This window comes from Thunnus maccoyii, chromosome 5 (genome assembly GCF_910596095.1).
Source record: "Thunnus maccoyii chromosome 5, fThuMac1.1, whole genome shotgun sequence".
Taxonomy (NCBI): domain Eukaryota; kingdom Metazoa; phylum Chordata; class Actinopteri; order Scombriformes; family Scombridae; genus Thunnus; species Thunnus maccoyii.
Window position 1 is genome coordinate 27464150 of NC_056537.1, and position 20819 is coordinate 27484968.

At 40.7% G+C, this 20819-nt stretch overlaps 2 protein-coding genes across 3 annotated transcripts; one reads left to right on the forward strand and one right to left on the reverse strand.

The window, feature by feature from the left end:
* Positions 1-595: 595 nt before the first annotated feature.
* Positions 596-5616, reverse strand: spata2l (spermatogenesis associated 2-like). The gene is made up of 4 exons (XM_042411188.1): positions 5474-5616; positions 3931-4309; positions 3394-3687; positions 596-1997 (listed from the first exon to the last, which is right to left on the reverse strand). The coding sequence occupies exons 2-4, from the start codon at positions 4294-4296 to the stop codon at positions 999-1001; spliced, it is 1659 nt and encodes a 552-aa protein (XP_042267122.1). The 5' UTR covers positions 4297-4309; positions 5474-5616; the 3' UTR covers positions 596-998.
* Positions 4462-14907, forward strand: si:dkey-238o13.4 (uncharacterized protein LOC560780 homolog). Of its 2 annotated transcripts, none has more exons than XM_042411191.1 (7): positions 4462-4838; positions 6145-6407; positions 7985-8092; positions 9342-9481; positions 9776-9872; positions 10480-10604; positions 12825-14907. In XM_042411191.1, the coding sequence occupies exons 2-7, from the start codon at positions 6323-6325 to the stop codon at positions 12999-13001; spliced, it is 732 nt and encodes a 243-aa protein (XP_042267125.1). In that variant the 5' UTR covers positions 4462-4838; positions 6145-6322; the 3' UTR covers positions 13002-14907. The 2 variants fall into 2 exon arrangements, with proteins under 2 accessions (XP_042267125.1, XP_042267127.1); XM_042411193.1 differs by having other exon boundaries at positions 4462-4774.
* The last annotated feature ends 5912 nt before the right edge of the window (positions 14908-20819 follow it).

The following is a 20819-nucleotide window of genomic DNA, read 5'->3' on the forward strand; positions in this document are numbered from 1 at the left end:
GGACATGTGTGGGACATGACCTCAAAAAACATTAGTGGTTCAGGCAGCTGAAAGATTTTTAGAGATTCTTCTTATTGCTTAGGACATTCAAACTGTCAGTGAGTCTCCAGGACGTTCATATGTTTATGACCCAATTTGTGTTATTATAATGTTAACAATGCACAAATTATGATCAGCAGGTTATCTCCAAAACATGTCCAAACATTCATGATAATTTAGTGGACAGGTTGGCCTCGGGTCAGGACACAACTGATAAGATTTTGGTAACAATTTGGATTTTATCCACCCAATGAAAAGCATGTACCTGCAGAATTTGTTGATTTGAGTTTATAGATTAGACGAAGTATAACAGGAGGAAAATTCTACTGCATACGCTCAGTAAAGATTTTATAAAAGACACTGAATTATCCCACACGTTCAGTTTTATGAAAAGGTCAAATTTGAGATCATCATATTCAAACATCTGTACATTCTACATTATAGATATTTTTTTCCAGGTACTTTTTCAAAGTGATACTTGTAAATACTGTCCCTGTAACTCCACTGTCACCAGACTAAATCATGTATTAAAAAACACACATTTAACACAGCAAAGTGGCATATCGACCCTTTTTTACTCCAGTCTGTGCAGGCAAATACAGCTGAGAACAGATTTCCTTGTGCTTGGCACCGAGTTACATTTAAGTGACCCAAGAGCACAAACTGTAATCACAACTTCTCATGTCCACAATAAACAATGATTTTACAAATGTAATCATGGTAAATATGGCCACTTACAGAATAAGCAAATGAGAGTAACTGAGGGTTTCAGAAAGAAGACCCAAATAGAAAAAGTGGTGCTCAGTCAATACTGCATTTCAGTACTGTATCAAGGCAACATTTGAGCTTCTGATTTGTTGTACTTCAATCGGAAAAGATTTCTATTTCCACTATGCAGATTTAAGGCACTGTGATTTTGATAGCTGTGCCTCATTAGTGCAATTATTTTCAAACACAAATCACACAGAGGATGACTGGTCAAAAGTTTGGCCACAGGTGCAAACAACAGGATTTCTGTACCAACAGGGATTACAATACTCATTTCCACAATATCTGCACAGAACCAGAGGCTTTCTTGAACAAGCCCTCCCACAGGAGCACACGCCTAGTTCTTTGATTATGTGTTTAGTTTGACAGAACTCAATCTCTCTACAGCGATCAGAGTGGAAGACGCCACAGCTGAGACACAGAACCCGGGGGTTCAGGTGGGTGAGGTCACAGCAGTTATGGTAGCTGAGTGGATGTTGAGCTGGGCTCATTGATTTAGGGTCGTCACACAGAGCTAAGGAGGACATTGCTGCACTGCTGCTGCTCAGAGTTGGTGATGCACTCAAAGCTCCCGCTCTGAGGCTCCCACCCTGAGGTGCCACTCCTGCCGATTCTTGCATCTGCTCAGGGAGCAGCACATTGTGGCCCTGCATGTAGCAATCCTGAAACCAACGACAGGTGACATTGTGTATGGTGTTGCATTCCAAACATTGTGTGAGACAAAGCTCTGGAGATTGGAGACATCTGCAGGAGTGGTTGGCTTCAGCCTCATTACTGCACATTCCCATCGCTCCTACATGCAGACTGCGTGACTGCAAGTCGGCTTTGTCCAACTTCGTCTCCTCACCGGGACCTCTGCTTTGCCTCGTGCTGGACGAGGAGTTTCCAGTATGGTCCGATTCCAGAGGGGACTTGTTGGGTAGCGGGCAGTCGAATGTAGAGATGCAGACGTTCTCTCTAGTGGACAGGGAGCCGGGTGTCACTCCATTGCTGTGTGTTTTGACAGCAGGGGTTGACACACTGCTCACCCACGTTAAGGAGCGGGGACTCTCATCATCATTGACAACCACCTCTTTCTGCCCCCCATTAATATGCTCATCTGTGTACAGATCCATGTCCACTTCTCCGTCAAACGGCTCCCTCTGTGGTTGCTTGACTTCCAGTGTCTTCTTGGTGTTGTCCAGGGCAACCTGTAGAGACACCTGGACAATGAGAATCTAAAGTATCTAAAACTGTCAAGAACTGAAAGCAGGCAATGAATGTCTAGTCAGACTTGTTATCTATTTTACTTATTCTGTGAAGAGATGATTACTAGATTAAATCAACAATATTATATTTAAACAAAAGTCCGTATGGCTGCTTGTATTTAGACATTTCTCAAAATAAGGTATCGGAAAAAAAGCATTTTCAGTTTTGGTATCGGTGCTGAAATGACACATAGCCCTAAGTGGGAGTGGATCAGCGCTAGAGGAACATTAAATATAATTTCATGATGCAGTTGTTGGGAGGATTTTGATGAGCATGTGGGGTTTGGCTATCCTAAAGGCCCTTCACCAGTTTCCAGGTAGAACAATTTAAAATTCCATTACACCGCCCAGTAAATAATAAATCATTTGCAAAGCTGATTTTTAAAAAGGCATTTTAAGTCCTGCATCGTTTACATTCATGTTTATTTGCTTTAGTCTTCTTCTTCTGCCTTTGCTGGCACATTAAAGGCACCTGTAGATCAGCAGAATAATGTGAAACCATTGGCAGGACTGTATACGGCTCCATCCACGCACATGTGTGTCCACAAGAAAAACAGAACACAAACCCACTCATAAAAAAAACTGCTCAGAAAGTCCACAGGGTACCTTTAATTCACAAACTAAGCTTCAGTGAAAGTCCATGTTTAGTTTTACTAACAGAAACTGACTATTACATCTCTACTAAAAGGCTGTGTCATTTACTGCCTCATGTTTGATTAATCGATTCTAACGTACTTTTTCAGAGATTATTATAATTTAAGTTGTTACTTGTGAATACAAAAAAAGGAAGTAAGCAGGGTTTGAACTTCTCATCCAAGCTCTCTTTTTTATTCTTGATACGACTATTTCTATTACGTGGTCGGACAACACAACGTACAAACTAGTTCTGATTGAGCATTAACCGACCATCAGAGTAGCCTTTATGTAGCTTGAGAGGCGAAGCTCAGGGCACAAAACTCCAGAAAGCACTTCACTGCTGTTTGTAAAAGCTGATTGCTGTGAGTGCAGTGTAATAATTGAGGGTGACTCCTCTCTTCTCTCATCTGGATTTTGGCAGATGGACAGTCAAAGGACACTGTTTAGAGAATTTAGTGAGTTAATCAAACTGTAAAAGTGGGATTTTTAAAATTGAGCGCTCGCACTTGTCCACCATCCACCTCAGACATACGGGAACTTTAATGACAAAAGTGAAAAGCATCCCACCTGCACTAACTCAGACATGTAGACTAAACATTTCAATTTTGGGACTGTGTCACATAAATATACGGATCTGAATGACAAAATACAGACCTCACTCCATGGTTGGTAAATTCATTCAGTGAACGCGAGGCAGACGTACCTGTAGGCTGAGTCCTCTCTGTCTCTCCCTGACCACACCTAGCTCCCACTGGGCCTCGCCGCCGTGCTTCCCCAGAGCCGTCAGAAGGAGGAGACACTCACAGCGGGCCAGGAAGAAGGCACAAGACAAGCGGAGGAGGTCGTCCAAAAAGGCAGAACTGACTCTGGGGGACTGGAGACGAAGCTGCTCACGCCGTGTGGAACAGGGTTGGTATCCTAGCAGGCCGAACAGTTTCTCAATCTGTGCCATGGACAACACTGGTTTGATATGGTGTGTGAACATGCCGGAGTACATCTGGGAGACACATGAGAGGGAAAGAAAAATAAATTAATCAAAAATGGGCAAATATATCAGGTTTTCACTAGTGTCATATTTAAATTGGGTGATTTTTCCTCACTTATGCTAAATTTGAAAATACTGAATGTTTAACACAAAATTTTATTCAAATCACAGCAGGAAAAAACCTCCTAAAACAGCATTTAGACCATTAGACCCTCAGGAAAATATTGCATACAAGAATCCATGATTTCAGCTAACCTTGATTACTTTGTACTCCTCCCTCCAGGGGCCGAGGTACAGGTTCAGAGCCGCTTGTTCCAGGACCTCAAAGGCTTTACCCAGGCCTTGCAGCCCTCCTCTGGCTTTGACTCGCCCCCCGCTGGCTGCTGTAGTTGCTTTTGTTGATGCTGCTTCGGCCTTGAGTGTCTCCTCCATCACCATCAGTGGATCCAGACCCAGGCAGTGCGTCTCCTGAGCATCTCTGTCCCTCAGCAGCTCCTCCACCTGCTTCCACAGCTCCTCATCTCTACACGCCAGGCTAGAGCCTCCTCTCACAATTTGCTGCTCCAAACTGTGATCATAAGTGGTCACTAGATGTATGGCTGTCTGCCGGGGGATGCTCATCTCTTTCGTTCAGCTGAGAGGGAGACAAATGGGATGTTGAAATGAAGGATAATGGCACTTCTCTGCTGATAATGAATGTATGTACAGTATTGATTCGTCTTTACTTTAGGCCAACACTGACACCTGATCCAATCCAAACTTTGATTGATTTCACAACATTATTTACCCTCTTAGGAAGATCCGTTTTTTTCTTCAATGAATAGGAGGACGAGCTTAATCAGTCAGTTAAATTAAGTCATTTATAGATATTTCATGTCACGTCACACAAACTGAAATATACGAGTTCTTTCAGCTTGTGAGGCAGCCATGGAGAGATTTCAATGGCATTGAATATATTAAATAGTTCATCCTTTAGCACAATTAAATATTACATATTAACGTTAGCTAGTTTAAATCGTAACGATAAACACAATTATGTTTATAAACGAAAGTGAAACCCACAACTCCTTGGCCTTAAGAAGTGAAAGGGAAAAATAATGTGAGCAGAATATAGTTTAGTGGCTAACTTGTTGAACATCGCCCTGACACATAAGAAAATATCGGTACGACAAATATAATCACTTCTCTGCAACTTAATTTAACGTTAGCATTAGTTCAACCTGTTTCGGTTTCCACTCTGACTAGCTAGTTTTGCTAATGGTTACCGTTTCGTTCTGGCCTTTATTAACGAGGAGCAACGTTACTTCACGCCAAATTTCTTACAAAAAACATGGTAATTTTAAACTCTGTAGCCTCTTCACTGAAGCAAAACTGGTCGTGAATTACGATTCAAAACGTTTTCATAAATGTGGACGCTGTTCTCCAATTCTGTTAACGTACAATTCATTAATAGTTAACTTTGTAGACTACGAAATTCAGGAAATAACAGTAAATTCACACAGAAAAGGTTAAAATTTAATATGAATGCGAGATTCATATTGTTTAGGATATACGCCGAATTAAATGGCAACTCTGGTGAATTTAGAAAACGTTGTGGTTTGTATTTTAGAGGGTGCATTTTTTCGCCAATAAGCGAGACAACATTAAATTATTTTAATTCTGGGTGACGATCTGAATCCTGGAGACATTTACTAGCATCGACACTTAGCTAACTTAGCTTTACATCGTAGCTACAGCAGACACAGCCTGAGACTGATCGAAATGAGTCTTATTTAACAGACAAGAGCCACACACTCACCTGTACTTGGCACTTTATTTAGATGTTTGTCAATGAGTCATGAAACATTTCCTGCAGCTGGTAGCTGCTTGATTGTCCACGGTAAAGTAAACATTGTCACGTGGCACGGAGTTCCCCTGTTTCAGGAGGGTGCGCTCGGTAGGGGAAACAGGGCGGGCCGGGCGGGAGGAGTTCTGTGGTGAAAAGACGTTTTTGAAATCAAAACCTTGGATAGACACGAAATCGAAAAATATTCAAAGAGAAAATAGACGGAAACTATAACATCCTTTTCGAAATTATTAGATGAAATAAACAATGTATCTGTCTTGTACACTGTCGTTTCATCCACTAGATGGCGGCAGTTCATGTATTGTCATTTACTGCCTCCTTCAATCATTGACTGTATATAAATATATATAATATATAATATTTATATACAGCTATTGGTTTTAATCAGTGAGCACTCAGTCATGTACACACACACACACTGCCCACACTGCACTAAATGAGACTTACAACTGCCCCTCAAATTGCAATGTAAGTAACCGTCGAGCAAATTTGGGGCCCATAAAAAATCTCTCTCTCTCTCTCTCTCTCTCTCTCTCTCTCTCTCTCTCTCTCTCTCTCTCTCTCTCTCTCTCTCTCTCTCTCTCTCTCTCTCTCTCTCTCTCTCTCTCCTGGGATGAGGACAGTTGTCAGCCTTTGTTGTTGACCTGCGGGCGTGGCTTCAGTGACACTGGTAGAAGGGCGGAACTGTGGCCCCTGAGTTTAGTTTAAAGCATCCTGCGTTGACCAAGATGCTCAGCAGAAGTCAGAAGCTTCACCTCCAGCGCACTCAGAGTATCATCAACCTGTGCAGCTGCAGCCAGCATGTCAAACTCGGACAGAGTTGTGTTAGCTCTGGGAGGAGCGGGGACAGTGGGCACTGGGATAGTTAAAGGACTGCTGGATAAAGGTAAGATCTTGAAGGTCTGGAGAGCTTTGACACTGGGGAAAAAAAAACAAAAAAACAAAACAAACAAACAAAAAAAAAACCTATTTAGACCCATTTAGGGGAAACATTTTTGGGTTATTCTTTGAAACAGATGGATTTTAATGTTTACCCAGAGATTCAAATTAATTTGGGAACTGTTTAGTTTTACGCACAGGTGTCATTCCTGCCGAATTTATGCAGGGGGAATTTCATCATGATCAACTGTATTATAGTAATTTTATTGTATTTATTTTATGTGTATTTTAGTATTTTATGAGCTCAACTGGCTTTTAATTATTGGATGAATGGCTATTTATATACTCTCGATGGCGCATCAGCGTGCGTAATTTTAATCAACATTTATTGTCGGGTCTCGTCTACCACAAATTCCAGCTATCTCTGAGGCTTCACCGACAGATCCAACAATTAGGCAGTCGGCCAAGCTCATACACACTGTCCAGTACATTTGGGTGCGCAATGTGCCAACTGGTCTCCTGTGTGCCAAATCAGAAAACATTCCAAACCCACCAGAATTGTTTTTGGCTGCGCGTAAAATGACACACCTACTGTTCATTGCACAGTTCTTCTCTGACAAAATTATTCCAGACTTAAAGTAAACAAATATTATCAATCGAAATACTGTCATAAAAGTGTCACTGCAAAGATATTTTTTAGAGAGAACAGACTGTTCAGACCCAGAGAAATTCATTTTAAATTTAAGTTCAAAGGTTTCCAAAGATGATTCACGTGAGCATGCCTAATCAGAAGGAAACAGTTACAATATCATGTACAATACATCTAGAATTCCCTATTGGTGCAATCATAAAAAGGTTTCTTTGATTTGATTCAATGTATTTCAATATGAAAATAATGTTTCTTTAAAGATACAGATATGGAACACATGCAGAATGTGAGTACTCATAATAATGAATGTTAAGAGGTTATTACACACCAAAACACTCTGGTTTCATGCTATTTGGGATTTTTCTACTGGTGGTTTGTTTAAAAATGTCCCATAAACTCTGATGTGAATAAATCTGACATTTTATTTTATGGTTGGAGGTGGTTGAGTGTCATTTTGGTTTTGGCTCTGTCTTCTATCATCTCTGTTCAGAGGCTGTTTTCACTCCCAAAGCAGAAATATATTTGGGTTATTTATTGTGCTCATCTGCCTTTGCACTGTGAATGAACCAGTGACACAGTGCAGGATGCTGTCATGAGAGTGCACTGGTGTTGGATTCACATTGCATGTCCATAGTGCTGCTGTTTGAACTTGGCAGAAAGTTACCATCTGCTGCTCTGTCACATTTATCCCTATGATGACCTTGATAAACAGATCAGGACAATGTAGGCCTATTAGTGAATGCTTGTTTTCATGTGACAGGGATTAGTCCTACTGTATCTGTGTTAAAGGTGCTGGTTTTGTCTGTCTGTGCTATAGATTAATGCACTATCTGTTCTATGTGTGTGTGTGCGTGTGTGTGTGTGTGTGTGTGTGTGTGTGTGTGTGTGTGTGTGTGTATGTGTGTGTGTGTGTGTGCGTGTGCGTGTGCATGAAGGTTTCAAAGTCGCAGTGATCTCCAGGGACAGCAGCCGGCTGGAGAGACTCCGATCATTTGTCTCTCCCAACACAAAGGATCAGCTCACCACTATAGTGGGGAATGTGGGTGAGTAGGGTCACACATCTGTTAATTCATCTAGGTAGCTGTCTGTCATCCATCCACTGAAACTACCTCATGTGTAATCTTTGCTGCAGGTGCAAAAGAGGGGATTGAATGAGTCAGGCTGTTTAGATGGGTGTGATATGAATTCTTATTTCTCTCTTGTTTGTGACAGTCTCATTAAAAAGGTTATAGATAACAGATCATCTCTGGCAGTCCTCGGATGGTTCATTACTCCTCACAATACAAAGGTGCTTAATGGAATTAACAAAATACTTTGTTTTGCAGATTTGCTGTTTGTTGAGTCTTACCAGAATACCAAATTAAAAAACAAAAACATTGTCATTGGTGCCAGAAAAAGGACATGCCATCTTTAAAATCTTAACTTATTATCCTCTTGTGAGCATGAACATGCTCAGAACAATTCATGATAATCTGCCTATTATATGATAAGATATTTTGAGTAAAGTTGACATTTTGTCTGGAAGGCATTCATTCCCAGAATGCTCAAAGATGATTTAAAATAGATTAGAATAGGTTCATCCTTTGGGGGGCATGAATGTACTTTTTGATCTGGTCATTAAATTTTAATTTTCTTTTCTTGTCTATAAGGGCATATTTTGATCCAACAGTGGTGCAAGATAGTCAGGAGGTTACCCAAACAGTTAGGATTTTATCCTTCATATGGTACATATTAATTACACCGGTGCTTTGAGCTCAATGTTAACATCAGCATGCTAACATGCTCACAGTGACAATGCTAACATGATGATGTTTACCAGGTATAATGTTTTCCATGTTCAACATCTTAGTTTAGCGTGTTAGCATGCTAATATTTTGCTAATTAGCACTAAACACAAAGTACAGCGGAGGCTGATGTTTCTGTGATGAAACGTGATGAAACATGAATATCTGAACATAATTTGGCAATCCATCCACAAAAACATCTATCCTCTGCAGACCAGGAACTTCCCGCTAATTTTACAGAGAGCCAACATCAGAGTTGAGGAGGTCGTCATGGACAAAAGTGTTTATCAGGAGGAATCGTTGCCCTGACAGTGGCACTGAAGGTCAGGGGGTCACCAAAATTGTTATGAATCATCCTCCAAATTACCTTTCAATATCAGCCTTTGAAAACCCACAGAAGTCCGACCATAGTCACACCTCTGGGTCTAAAATGCTTTCTTAAAGGTCTTTCTACCCAGGACGACATTCTTAGCTGATCTATAACCTGGAAGCCTTATCTCTGTTCCAGGGTCAGAGGAGGGAGCGGAGCAGGCGAAACAGGCCCTGCTGAAGGCGGTGGGGAAGGTGACAGACATTGTTTCCTCTCTGGGCTTCAGCTGGTGGCAGGGAGGACCTCCGCACACCCAGACTCTCAAAGACCTGCACTGGGTGAGCACACACAGACAACACACAGCGGCTAGACCAATTCATGAGACTGCCAGTGGTTTTTGATTACACATCAAGTTTTGTTGGCATACAAGTACGCATATATAACTTTTATTATTTTTAACAGTGTTTCTTGTGGCTGCAGTGGTGAAACTAATAGTAGCAGTTGTGATAGTTTTCAGTTTCACTGCTACATGAGTCTGCGTGTTGTTGCAGAGGCCTTTCCTCCTTTTCAAGAATAAGTTGTTTGATTTTTGTGTGGTTATTTTCATATTTCCTCTCCCTTCAACTCTCCAGGTCATTGAGACGTTACTTTTCAGCACGTTTGTGTCATGGAAGGCCTTCTTCCCCTTGGTGAGGGATGACTCCAGCTGCACCTACACCTTCATCACAGGTGAGCTCTGCACACCCTCTGTCTTAATGTACATAATGTGCTGTAGTAGGTGTAGTAGGGGCTCATCTGTGCCTGTGAAAAACATGTTAAAGCAATATTTGATTCTGACAGAGTAATTAGCTGACAGAGCTATTTGGTTTTTTAAGTCACAACACAAAAGCTTAGTGGGAATCAGTAGCTACTGAAATTCAGGCAAAAATATGCAGCGCAGGACATTTTTGGGGGGGGGTGAAGCAAATGATTTCATTGCAGGCACCACCGGAGCCAAATGGTTACATGGCTAAGTATTCATATCAGCAAAAGTCTCTCTAAAAGTGCTTTCATCAATTTGAATACCCCCTAAAATACACCCCTCACCCCACCGTTCTCACCCTCAACCTTCGGCCCTGAGTTTGCTGTTTGATCATTTGATTTAACACTTAATTAAGGAATATGTATCATACCAGTAGAAACTAGGCTTAATTGTTTTCTTTCACTTCTCCAACAAAAAAATCTATGGTTTTTGCTGTCAGTGGAAAGTCTACAGTCAGTCTATATGTGTGTACTGTATTCAGAGAGTCTATGTGTGTTTATGTAGTGTTTTGCCCTCTGCTGCTTTGTACCTCAGGAGGAGCAGGGGAGAAGTTGCTGATGCCTGGTACCGGCTTCCTGACCGTAGGAGCTGCCAGCACCCTGGCCTTCTGCCAGATACTACGAGAGGAGTACCCTGAGCTGCCCTGCAAACTCAACCAGGTGAGATTTTAATGGGATTACATGGCAAGATTTCATTTAACAAAACATCAGAGCTGATATTGGATTTCTATCTGACCTTTGCGTCTCCGATTTCGTTAGAAGTGGCAGGATCCTTTTCTTTTTCCTACAAAGCAGCCAGGGGCTTTAAATAGACATGACAGCATGTGCTACAGGCTGCATTAGAACGGGGTCTATGTTACTTAAACACAACTTTAAGATTTGTTTTTTCGTTTATTACAAATTGAAAATGATTTCTGTAAACAGCAAAATGCACTACTGTAAAGTTGGATTTGCAGTTTTGAGCTAAATATGTTCATTTGGATTTGCTTTTTTCACTACATCATACTCTATGTTCCTAGACAACAATCCTAAAACCCAGTACTGAAGTGAACCAAGCATAAAACAGGTTATATGTTTTCAAACAAGACCACACATAACTATATTATCCACAATAAGAGTCTCTGTGTGTGGCTCTCCTTTCCTAACAACTTTTCTTTTTTTCTTTATCTCATACACACCTGGAACGTAAAGCTCATCACTAACTGTTAGGTGGAGTTTGTTCCAGTAAAGCTACAGAACCCCACGCTTCAAAGTTTATTATGAACTACCACTGAATTACCCACTGAAGTAAAGGATGTATTGATACAGTATGAAAACTGTCAGTATGATCTTATAAAGAATAGCTGTTCCTGTTTGAGTCGATGCAAAAGTAAGTCATCATTCTTTAGCTTCTTCCAGTTTGAACTCTCAGTGTGTTTGATGTCTGAATGATAAAGCCCTCCTCGACTCAAAAATGTGTGGACTTTTCAGTGAAGAGTCATCTTGTGTCCAGTTAAATATTATTATTTGCATAGTCATAGACTCTGGATTTTCAATCAATTTTCAAAAAATCGATTTTTCAATTTTGAGGATTTTGACAAGGCAATTGAACTTTTTTGTAGAGAATACCATATCAGACACAAATTATTATTCAAAACAACAAAGTATTTTTATATGTATTAAATCATGTCTGGAGGGGCTCTTTAAAGGATAATTGAATTCTGTTTTTACAACTCAGTTCTTACTTGCACACTTTTGGCCATTATTTACATTTAGTTACATACTGTATATCTGGGAGTACGGCAACATCACTAAGAACAAGTCTGATGGGTCAAGAAACACAAACTAAAAGATGATCAGACAGAAACCCCCAGGTTGGCCAAACTTATTTGGAAGAGAAAACAAGGGTGACCAATAAAATTATCACCCAAACTGTCCATTAGAAACATCCACCATAACGAACAGACCCACTTGCTGGTTCAACCTCGACCTTCTGTACTCACTGTGGCTGTGCACATTCACTGCAATACAATGAGGGATTATTAGCTAGTTTTCAGGTGTACTCACTTTCAGTTTCACCTCACTCTCAGTTTAGGTAATCTGGCTAACCCAGATAGCATACGGAAGTGGGCCACTTCAGGCAATGATGCGGCACTGCTGGCCTTCTTCTGGCCCAGACAAAATGGGTGTGAGCCTGAAATGGCCCACATGTAAAATAGCAAATATGGCCCAAATATTCCAAATAAAATGTGGGCCTTTTTTGGTAAAGATGCGGTGCTCTCACTGGATGTGGGCCAGTTCTGGTGTATCTGGTTTGTTCTTGGTTGACATACAGCCTGCTTGTGGCCCAGATCTGGGAAACAGGAACGGACTGCCCAAGTGCCATCATTCCACACGGTATGTGGGCTGGATGAAAGTGCTAAAAGTGTCGGGTGTGGGCCAGATCTGGGCCACATTGATTTTGTTATCTGGGAAACCATTACCTTGTTTACAATCTGACTGCTCATGTATCACGCCCTGTTGGACTTACTTGTAGTGATGTTACTGCGTCCCCAGATCTTAGCTATTACTCTGATGATTGTGTAGCAATGGCCCAAACTACAAAAATAGGACTCAAGTTACGATAAACTTGAATTATCATTGAAGTAAACATTTTCTGGGCAGTGGTCAAACTTAATAGTCACAATCAAAGCAGATGAACTCATGAAGAACCATTTTCTTCTTCTCTAACCCTGCGGTGTCCCTCATTCATCCCATTCAATCATCTGTCATTCACATCCTACTTCTCATTCCTTCTCTTGGCTTTCCTTTTTTATCTCTAACCTTTTCTTGCGTGTATACTACCCCCCTCCCCCACCTCCCCTTTCATTGCTGTCTTCCTTCCTTGATTGGTTATGGCAGGTGAAGATCAACACAGGTGTAGCCACTCCGGAGCGGATGGCCCCTGGGTACCTGAACCACCTGGACCTGGGTGAGGCTGTTGCCACTCTGGTGGAAAGACGGAACACCTCTCACACTGTCTTTACCGTCAACTGCCCCGCAGACTTAAAAACTGTCCTTCTGGAGGGGAACCTTTAGACATGGAAACTCTTTCTCCAGTGACACCGGGACACATCTACACATCTACTGCTCCTGCTCTTACTGAACTCTCCACAGTTGCAATGTCTTTGGTTCATTTGTTTTCTTCTCCCGCAACTTTGAACCCCACTCATGCACACCTTTATGTGAACTGTCTGTTACTGTACCTTCTGATGCCTGTTCTCATATTGTTAGCATCTGTTTTCTCTGCATGTGTTGTTGTGTAATTTGTCTGTAAAAGAAAATGCACAGGATTTATAATACCCACCTTCTTATTGTTGTCTGCATCTGTACAAATATGAGCTAACAGTTCTATTATGTCCTCTACATCATTGAAGGACATACCTAATATAATACTGCAATTTCTCCATGTATCTGCTAAATTTACTTGGTATAAAATGAAGGCCAAACTGTTGGACAGAGCAGGTGAAGATAGATGGCACAAGAAGGAGGGATTTCTGACTAGATATAAATTAGTTCCCCATTCGTATTTTAACAACTGATCAAAAAGAGGAGGGTGTTTGGTTGTGATTATCTGATTGTTTGTGTCTACAATCCTGGAATTAAAGGTACCCTGTAAAGTTTCTGACCACTGGTGGCACTATGGAGTAATGTTTTCATGCTATTCCACTGAATGGCAGCAACTGCAAAAGCAACAAGAAAAAGACTACTAGCTAACAAACGTCGTAAATAATGCAGGTTTTTAAAACTTTGACAAAAATCAACTTTGCAAATGTTTAATGAAGAAGGAAATTAAATTCAACACGTTTGATAGAACTCAAGGGAAAACTGAATGTAAATGTAAATGTGTTTACAAGACAACTCTATAGGGTACCTTTAATGTCTTGACATAGAGGCTAAAAGTGCAACACAGTGAAAGAGTGTAGGCAATACAATTCTTACACTTAGACTTTGACTTACTGGGAATGTACTGTAGCTGGTACGGACCAGGGGCATGCATCCTTAAAGGTATCGATCACCATAATATATTGAGGACTTCACATTGTCAGCCCTGAGATGACACAGACTTGAAAAGTCTTAAAAAGTTGAGGATGTTATGGACGTGACTTATTCTTGACTTGAGATGTTGCAGACCTGACATGTTGGGGACATTGAAAAGTTGGGGAAATGATGTAAGGTAAATGCAAGAGTGGTGGATTACTTCCAGATCCTGTTACCCCTTAGGGGTTCAGTAGGCTTAAACTAATTTGTACAACGTGTCATCCGACCACTTGAGGCAAAAGCTGTTCCAATTGCACACACTTGAAGGTCGGGAGAAAATCCTGCCGTCCTTGCCTCCTCCAGGCTTCTTAACAGTGCCTCCCTAATCTCTAAGAAATCTGTCTTTTACAGGTCTTTATAGTCTTGACGCAATAGAGTTGTACAATTGGGGAAAACTGCATACACTCCCATACAGTCTCTCCTTGAAGGCATTCATGGTGTTGCACTCGGTTGTAGACATGAAAAGTGACAGAAGTACTTGCATGACTAATTTTTTTTTAAAAATGCTTTGCTTTTGCATTGTCACCTCTGCACACATGACCAATCACTGCAATTGGGCATGCTTGTCAAATGGTTTTGCAAAGTTACAAAAATTGTCAGATGTAGCCCACCCCTGTTCCGATATCAGAGAGTTGCAGAGGGAGGGGATTTCAGACATTGTTCGATGATCTGACAATCACTTTGTTTGAAGCATACTAACCATTTTCGGATGGAGACCAGAGGCTTATTGACTAAGCACGATGAACACTACATCTGAAACTACTCGATCATGGATAGAAAGGTTACACAGCATGACCCTGCCCATTTCAGCCTCTTTGTAGAGCTTTGGTTGGGTAAAATTAAAGCTTAAACTCGCAGCTTTTTGCATTCAAATACCAATAAAGATGCAGCATGTTCTACACGATTTATCCTGTGTGTTCATTGCAGTAGTTGCCTGGAAATTTGTCTTTTTAGTGATGCAGGGACATTGTATGGGCGGCTGTTTGGGTGTAGCCAGGATTTAGAGGGCTGTCTCTATGGGGATATTGCAGCACAGAAATTAATGTAAATAACAGAGCAAGTAAGTTGCTCTTCTTGTGGGTGGGGTGTGTTTGACACATTTACATCCCTGTTAGCGTGACTCTCTGTCCTGTTCACAGGCACCAGCAACGACCCCCTGTAGGCCCCTTTATCTGCTACATGTTATTTGGGACAGCATGTCCCTCAGAAAAACTAAACAGAGGTCAGGAGCCCACAGCAGACAGAAGTATCACAGGGGGCATTGTTGTCTTTGTTTTCTGTCCTGTATATGCTTTCACAACAACAATGTAAATTTGTGATGCCAATAAAAAAGTTTAGGTTTGGGCTGGGATGGGGTGATTGGACATGAAAGCAGAATGAAGAAATGCAGAGTAGTAGTAGTTAAGGGGGGCAATTAGAGGTAGTCAGTCACAGTGTTTTGAACTTGTCGGCTGACAGCTCAATTAGGCCAAATTATAATTAAACCACAAGGGAGAACTCACTGGGCCCCGCTTTCTCTTCCTCTTCATTTCCTCCTTCTTCTCCCTCCCTTTCTCTTTCCCTGAAAGGACAGACACAGTCAAACACACCCACGCAAACGGCCATGTTCACCCTCTGACGATGGCTCATCTCATTCTAATAGGAAAAGAAAACTGTCTTTTGTTCGAGAGGGAACAAGGGGCCAAGGTCTCAACGAAGCCCAACATATTGAGGATCAGTCAGAATGGAAATGTGGGTGAACAGATTAAATTAAATCAGAGGAAATTGGGTGAAACATGGGCTTTGATGTAGGAACAGGAGAGTGGTGCCATGCATGGCTCTATGGATGGCAGTGTTTGTCTGTTAGTCAATTTTGTACAGACAATCATTGTTCTCAGATAATTTATCCTAATGACTCTGGTGATCTCCGAGTTTTCCTCTAGTGCCATTTTGAGGTTGACATTTTTGGTTTTATTGTATTGTTTCAACAACCAGTAGGTTAAATTTGGTACAGACATTCACGTTCCCCCATAGGATGAATTCTCATAACTTTGGTCTCCTTACTGTGTCATTAGCGTCATTACAAGGTCAAAATTTCAATTTGTCCAATATTTTGATTGATGACCAAACACCTCAAAAACTGATGACATTTCTATCTTGATAATCAGCACGTTAACATGTTAACATGCATGTGCATACATGTGCATACATGTTAACAAAAATAAGATGTTGAACATGGTAACCGTTACATCTGCTAAACCTCTGCATGTTAGCGTTGTCATTGTTATTAGCACGCTAACATTAGCATTTAGCTCAAAGTAACGTTGTGCACATCCACACAGAACTGCTAGTGTGGCTGTTTTTGCTTAAAGTGATGCATTGTAGGTTTAGTCTACCAATCTGGGACCAAAGAAAAATGCTGACACTTAAGCCTTGTGGTGGAGCAACCAAGAACCTGCAATTCATTTTGGATAGATCCCATTTCTCTTTGTTTAGCAATGAGAGTATTGGAAGGATAAGAGAGGTGGTATGCAGCACTACGGTTATCAAATCAAGACATATCCCAGAGTGAACATGTTTATTTTTTTGAAGTGAATGTACAGTAGGTGAAAAGGGATGGAGATCAAGTGTTTAAATAGTTCGGCCCTGACCTGTACCTAATTGATGATACAACAGATTATTGTTAAAACATGGAGATGATGGCAACAAGGGAGGAAGAACAGTTGAACAGTTGAAAGGCGGGTGTCAAAGCACTCCTCTGCTTTTGATTAAAAACTGGAGTGACTGAGAATAGGATTAAAAATGTTGAACCAGATGGAAAAACAAGTTGTGATCTTGGCAGTATTGCACTCTGCCTTTCGTGAGAGAGCAGCGAGACCTCACCAAAGCAGTGCTGTAGCTTTCCATTTCTAAAAAACCAAAAAGCAAGGCGACACCACAAGACGCAGGCAGACAGGCTGACAGACGGTAGTTTAGATAGAGAGGCAGGGCAGTTATAAAAGCTGGAGGTTGTGTGTGTGTGTGTGTGTGTGTGTGTGTGTGTGTGTGGTCCCTAGTAAATCTCATCTTTCCCCGGCCTGGAGACTCACTAGGAGTCACAGCATTGTAGAAATAGGGGACAGAGGGATGATCAACACATTAATAACATCTACTTAATAACAGCTGCCTGCATGCTTGTTGCTTTGGAAAATATTGATATAGGCTTACACACTCCAGAGGCTTGTATCATATCAGCGGCCAGCTTTGAGGTCAGGGAAGCAGAGTCAGAACTCTCGAGTCACGCTATCTCCACCAGGGTGTGTCACACCACGCTAACAGGACACACAATCACTGATACTGCAGTAAAACACACTTGTAAACAAAGATGTATGCCAACATGTCACACCGAGTAACTCAATTATGAAATAATTGGTTCAAAATGTGTTTTGTAAAGTGCTTTAGGGCCAAAGTTGTGACAATAGGGTGAGAGAATATTTTACAACAGCTGCCATGTTTAGAGGGGAATAAGTAGAGCGCTCATTCCTCTCACCATGATGCACATTTAGATCAGTGCAGAAAGGAGAGAAAGCTTTTGTTCCCTCTGCTCTGAGGACATTTTTTGGGTTGGCACAGATTTAGGTTGGGTTGTACATGCAGTTGTGTACTACATCGAGTGTCTGTATACACATTCCACACATGAGCTGACAATGCACTTGTAAGCATATACAGTCAATGTGGTCATACATTTTGGGCAGCACGAAGACATGAGCAAATGACAAAATTTACCTCACCTGGACCCTCAAGGCAACGCAGACGGGGAAAATATAAGTTTTTAGGTAAAATTTTGGATGGAATTCAACCGGCATTAAGCGATATTTTTTGCATTAAAGCTGAATTAATAAATATTTGCTATTGCATATTATCACCAAACTCTGCAACTCAGCCTCTTTTATTTTACCGTTTTGGTTATATGATTGCACATTTTACTGTATGAGTCAGTTTTACAGCTCTCATTAACTGCCTTTATAACAGTTCAGATTAGCTGAACGTAAGCTGCCCTAAAATGAAACGGGACTGAACCAAAGTTAGCAACTCAGGAAAGCAAGTCAAGCGTCCAGTAGCTGAGGTCCCAGATATTTTACTCAGGAGTTAGTGTAGACCAAAACAGAGGTAAAGACTGTAAAATCAGTGGAGTTACCCTTTAAAGTAATACATCAAGTCACTGGCATGGGTTGTGGAAACAGTTGTCCATTTACACATCCAGCAGACATGGAGCAACACTGGTGTTCATACGGAGTCTTATCTCTGTCCAGCTGATAAATGTAAATCCAATGGTCACTTTCCTCTTAGTTCTGTTTGGTCTGCACTATGATTACCAGCCAGTCGCTAACTTTGTCAGCTGTTTGGTGCTGGGCAGGTAGTGTTCAGTGGGTGAAACCAAAACAATGAGCTGAAAGATGCCAAAACACTTCAACTGCGGAGTTGGGTGATAATTCTCCGTGGATTGTCACTATATGAGCAACTCCTTTGACTTTTTTTACTTATACATAATCATTTGATCCATTGTTAAAATAAAAATATTGATTATAGCCGCTTTAAGGCTTCAGTTGTAGCTACTGTGCCATACATCATGTATTATTTTTACGACAGGGTGTTATTTTTTTAACCTCGCAACAATGACCAAAGAGAGTCTATTGATAGATACTGTATTACATGTTCATATGCATATAACTTTTCATAGTAGTCGCAATGTGTATAATATTGCCAGCAACCTGCAGGTGGAACAGTGGGTAATAAAATAAAATGGGACACTACATTAAAGTTAAATCTGGATTTATTTTTTCTTTTAGGAGAAGAATTATGATTAGGTTAGGGTTTAAAAGTTAAGTAACTGTAATAGTTTAAGCTAGCTGTTACATACACAGTGAATGCACAGTTGATGTAACTGAAAAAAAGAGTGCTGTATGCTGGTTGTTTGAACTTGAGGGAGGAAAGACAATGACCCCACTGACCAAGAATGGACCCGAGGAACTCACAAACTGCAGCTCAGTTGGTATGGGGGCGACAAGGTCAGTGAAGTGGAAATGGACAAAAAGAACACACAGTGAGACAGAAAGAGAAGAACGTTCATGGAGAGAAAGAGCAAGAGGAGGATGAAATGCTGGGTGGTACCGTTGCTCCTGGTGGTGCTCTGACTGATTCAGAGTGGCATGTTGTTTTTTCTTCAAGTTCACAGGCTTCTGCTGCTATTCAGCCATGTGTCCATCACAGCCTCCTGCATCATACAGACATCCTGCATCACACAGACACCCTACAAACTGACAGCTGAAAAAAACCCAAAGAAAAACATGTCACATCAGTTGGCGTTCCTATTCTGAGGCAAGGACTGTTTAAGTAAATGCTGCTGGTACATGTTGTACTTTCGGTGAAAAAGAAAGAAGTCCACACTCATCACGGTCATTTTCTGCCAGTCCCTACTGAGTGTGTCTGAAACATATTGTCTTTGTTACCAATTAGAAGTATCAAAAACCAGAAGAGAAGATTCTTTGTTATTATTTACAAGAGATGCATAGGCCTTTTTCACATGAGACATTTTGACTTGTTATAGCAGGGAAAGCACAGGTGTAATCAATAACCACTCCGTCTCGTTAAGCATTGTATGACAGCATACGAATTACAAGAGCCCTGGAGCTGGTGAACCAAAATTTAATGCAGCCATTGTTCATGTTATTAATTACACCTGTGTTTTTCCTGCTATGACATATCAAATTGTCTGTTGTGGAAAAGGCCTAGTGGATCATCTTCATAGCTGAGCCAGTAGTTACGGCCAGTGATACAGTATAACACGGGCCTGTATTATAGCAATACAGTCACAGTTAAAACATATGAAAGAACCACCTCCTCACCAATCAGTGATGACAAAATGTCACCATTTCTACAGGATCCAAGTAAAGACAAAACACTGCACCCAATCACCAATCATTAAATGTCCCAAGGTGACTTTGTGAATAGAAAATGTTTTTACAGACTCATTGGTATATCTGATGTGCTGTTATGTTAAACAGTGATCAGCACTTTGAAAAGGAAATATAATTAATCCATGCAATATTTTGATCACATGAACTTTTGAAAAGTATTTGTAAACATAATTGCACTATGTCCAGTTCTTCTGCCTGCATCAACAGCAAAACACCATCACTGTTAAAGCCCCTGAAAAGCTGGTATCAAATTTAGTATTTCTCTATAGTATTGAATATTTCAGACAAAATAAACAAGTCAGGGTTAAAGTTCAGAGAAAAACATGCTTAATTATTATTCATTGTTTTATTAGTTTAACACTCAACATGGTTTGATCATATTTGATTGACAGATTTCAGGCATAGTAAGCAAACAACCCCAAACTTGTCATCATGTTGTGATTCCAATGCTGCCAAATTTGGCTTTTTCCAACGAAGCACCGCTCACTTCAGAGAGGTGAGAAGGGCAAAGACAAGACAGGACAGGCAGAAATCTCCAACATGAAAAACTGTTTCAACTCTAAATCAAAAATATGCTTCAGGGCCTTTTAAGATTTTATTTTATGTGATTATTATTTTCTTAAAAGAAGACAAATCTTAATTGTATGTTAACATTTTTCTGGCTACTGGACATTTTCAGACATCAGCTGCAATTTAAAATGCTGTACATTCACTAATATATAACATACTGCTTGCATTAAGTGTAATTTTCAGTTATTTCTGTAACTTCTACTGCACTTTTTAAAGCAGTGATCAATTATGACAAGTCTAGATACCTCAAGGAGACACTACACGAGTAAGTTGAACTTGCTGTATGATACATCAGAAAACACACTTTAAA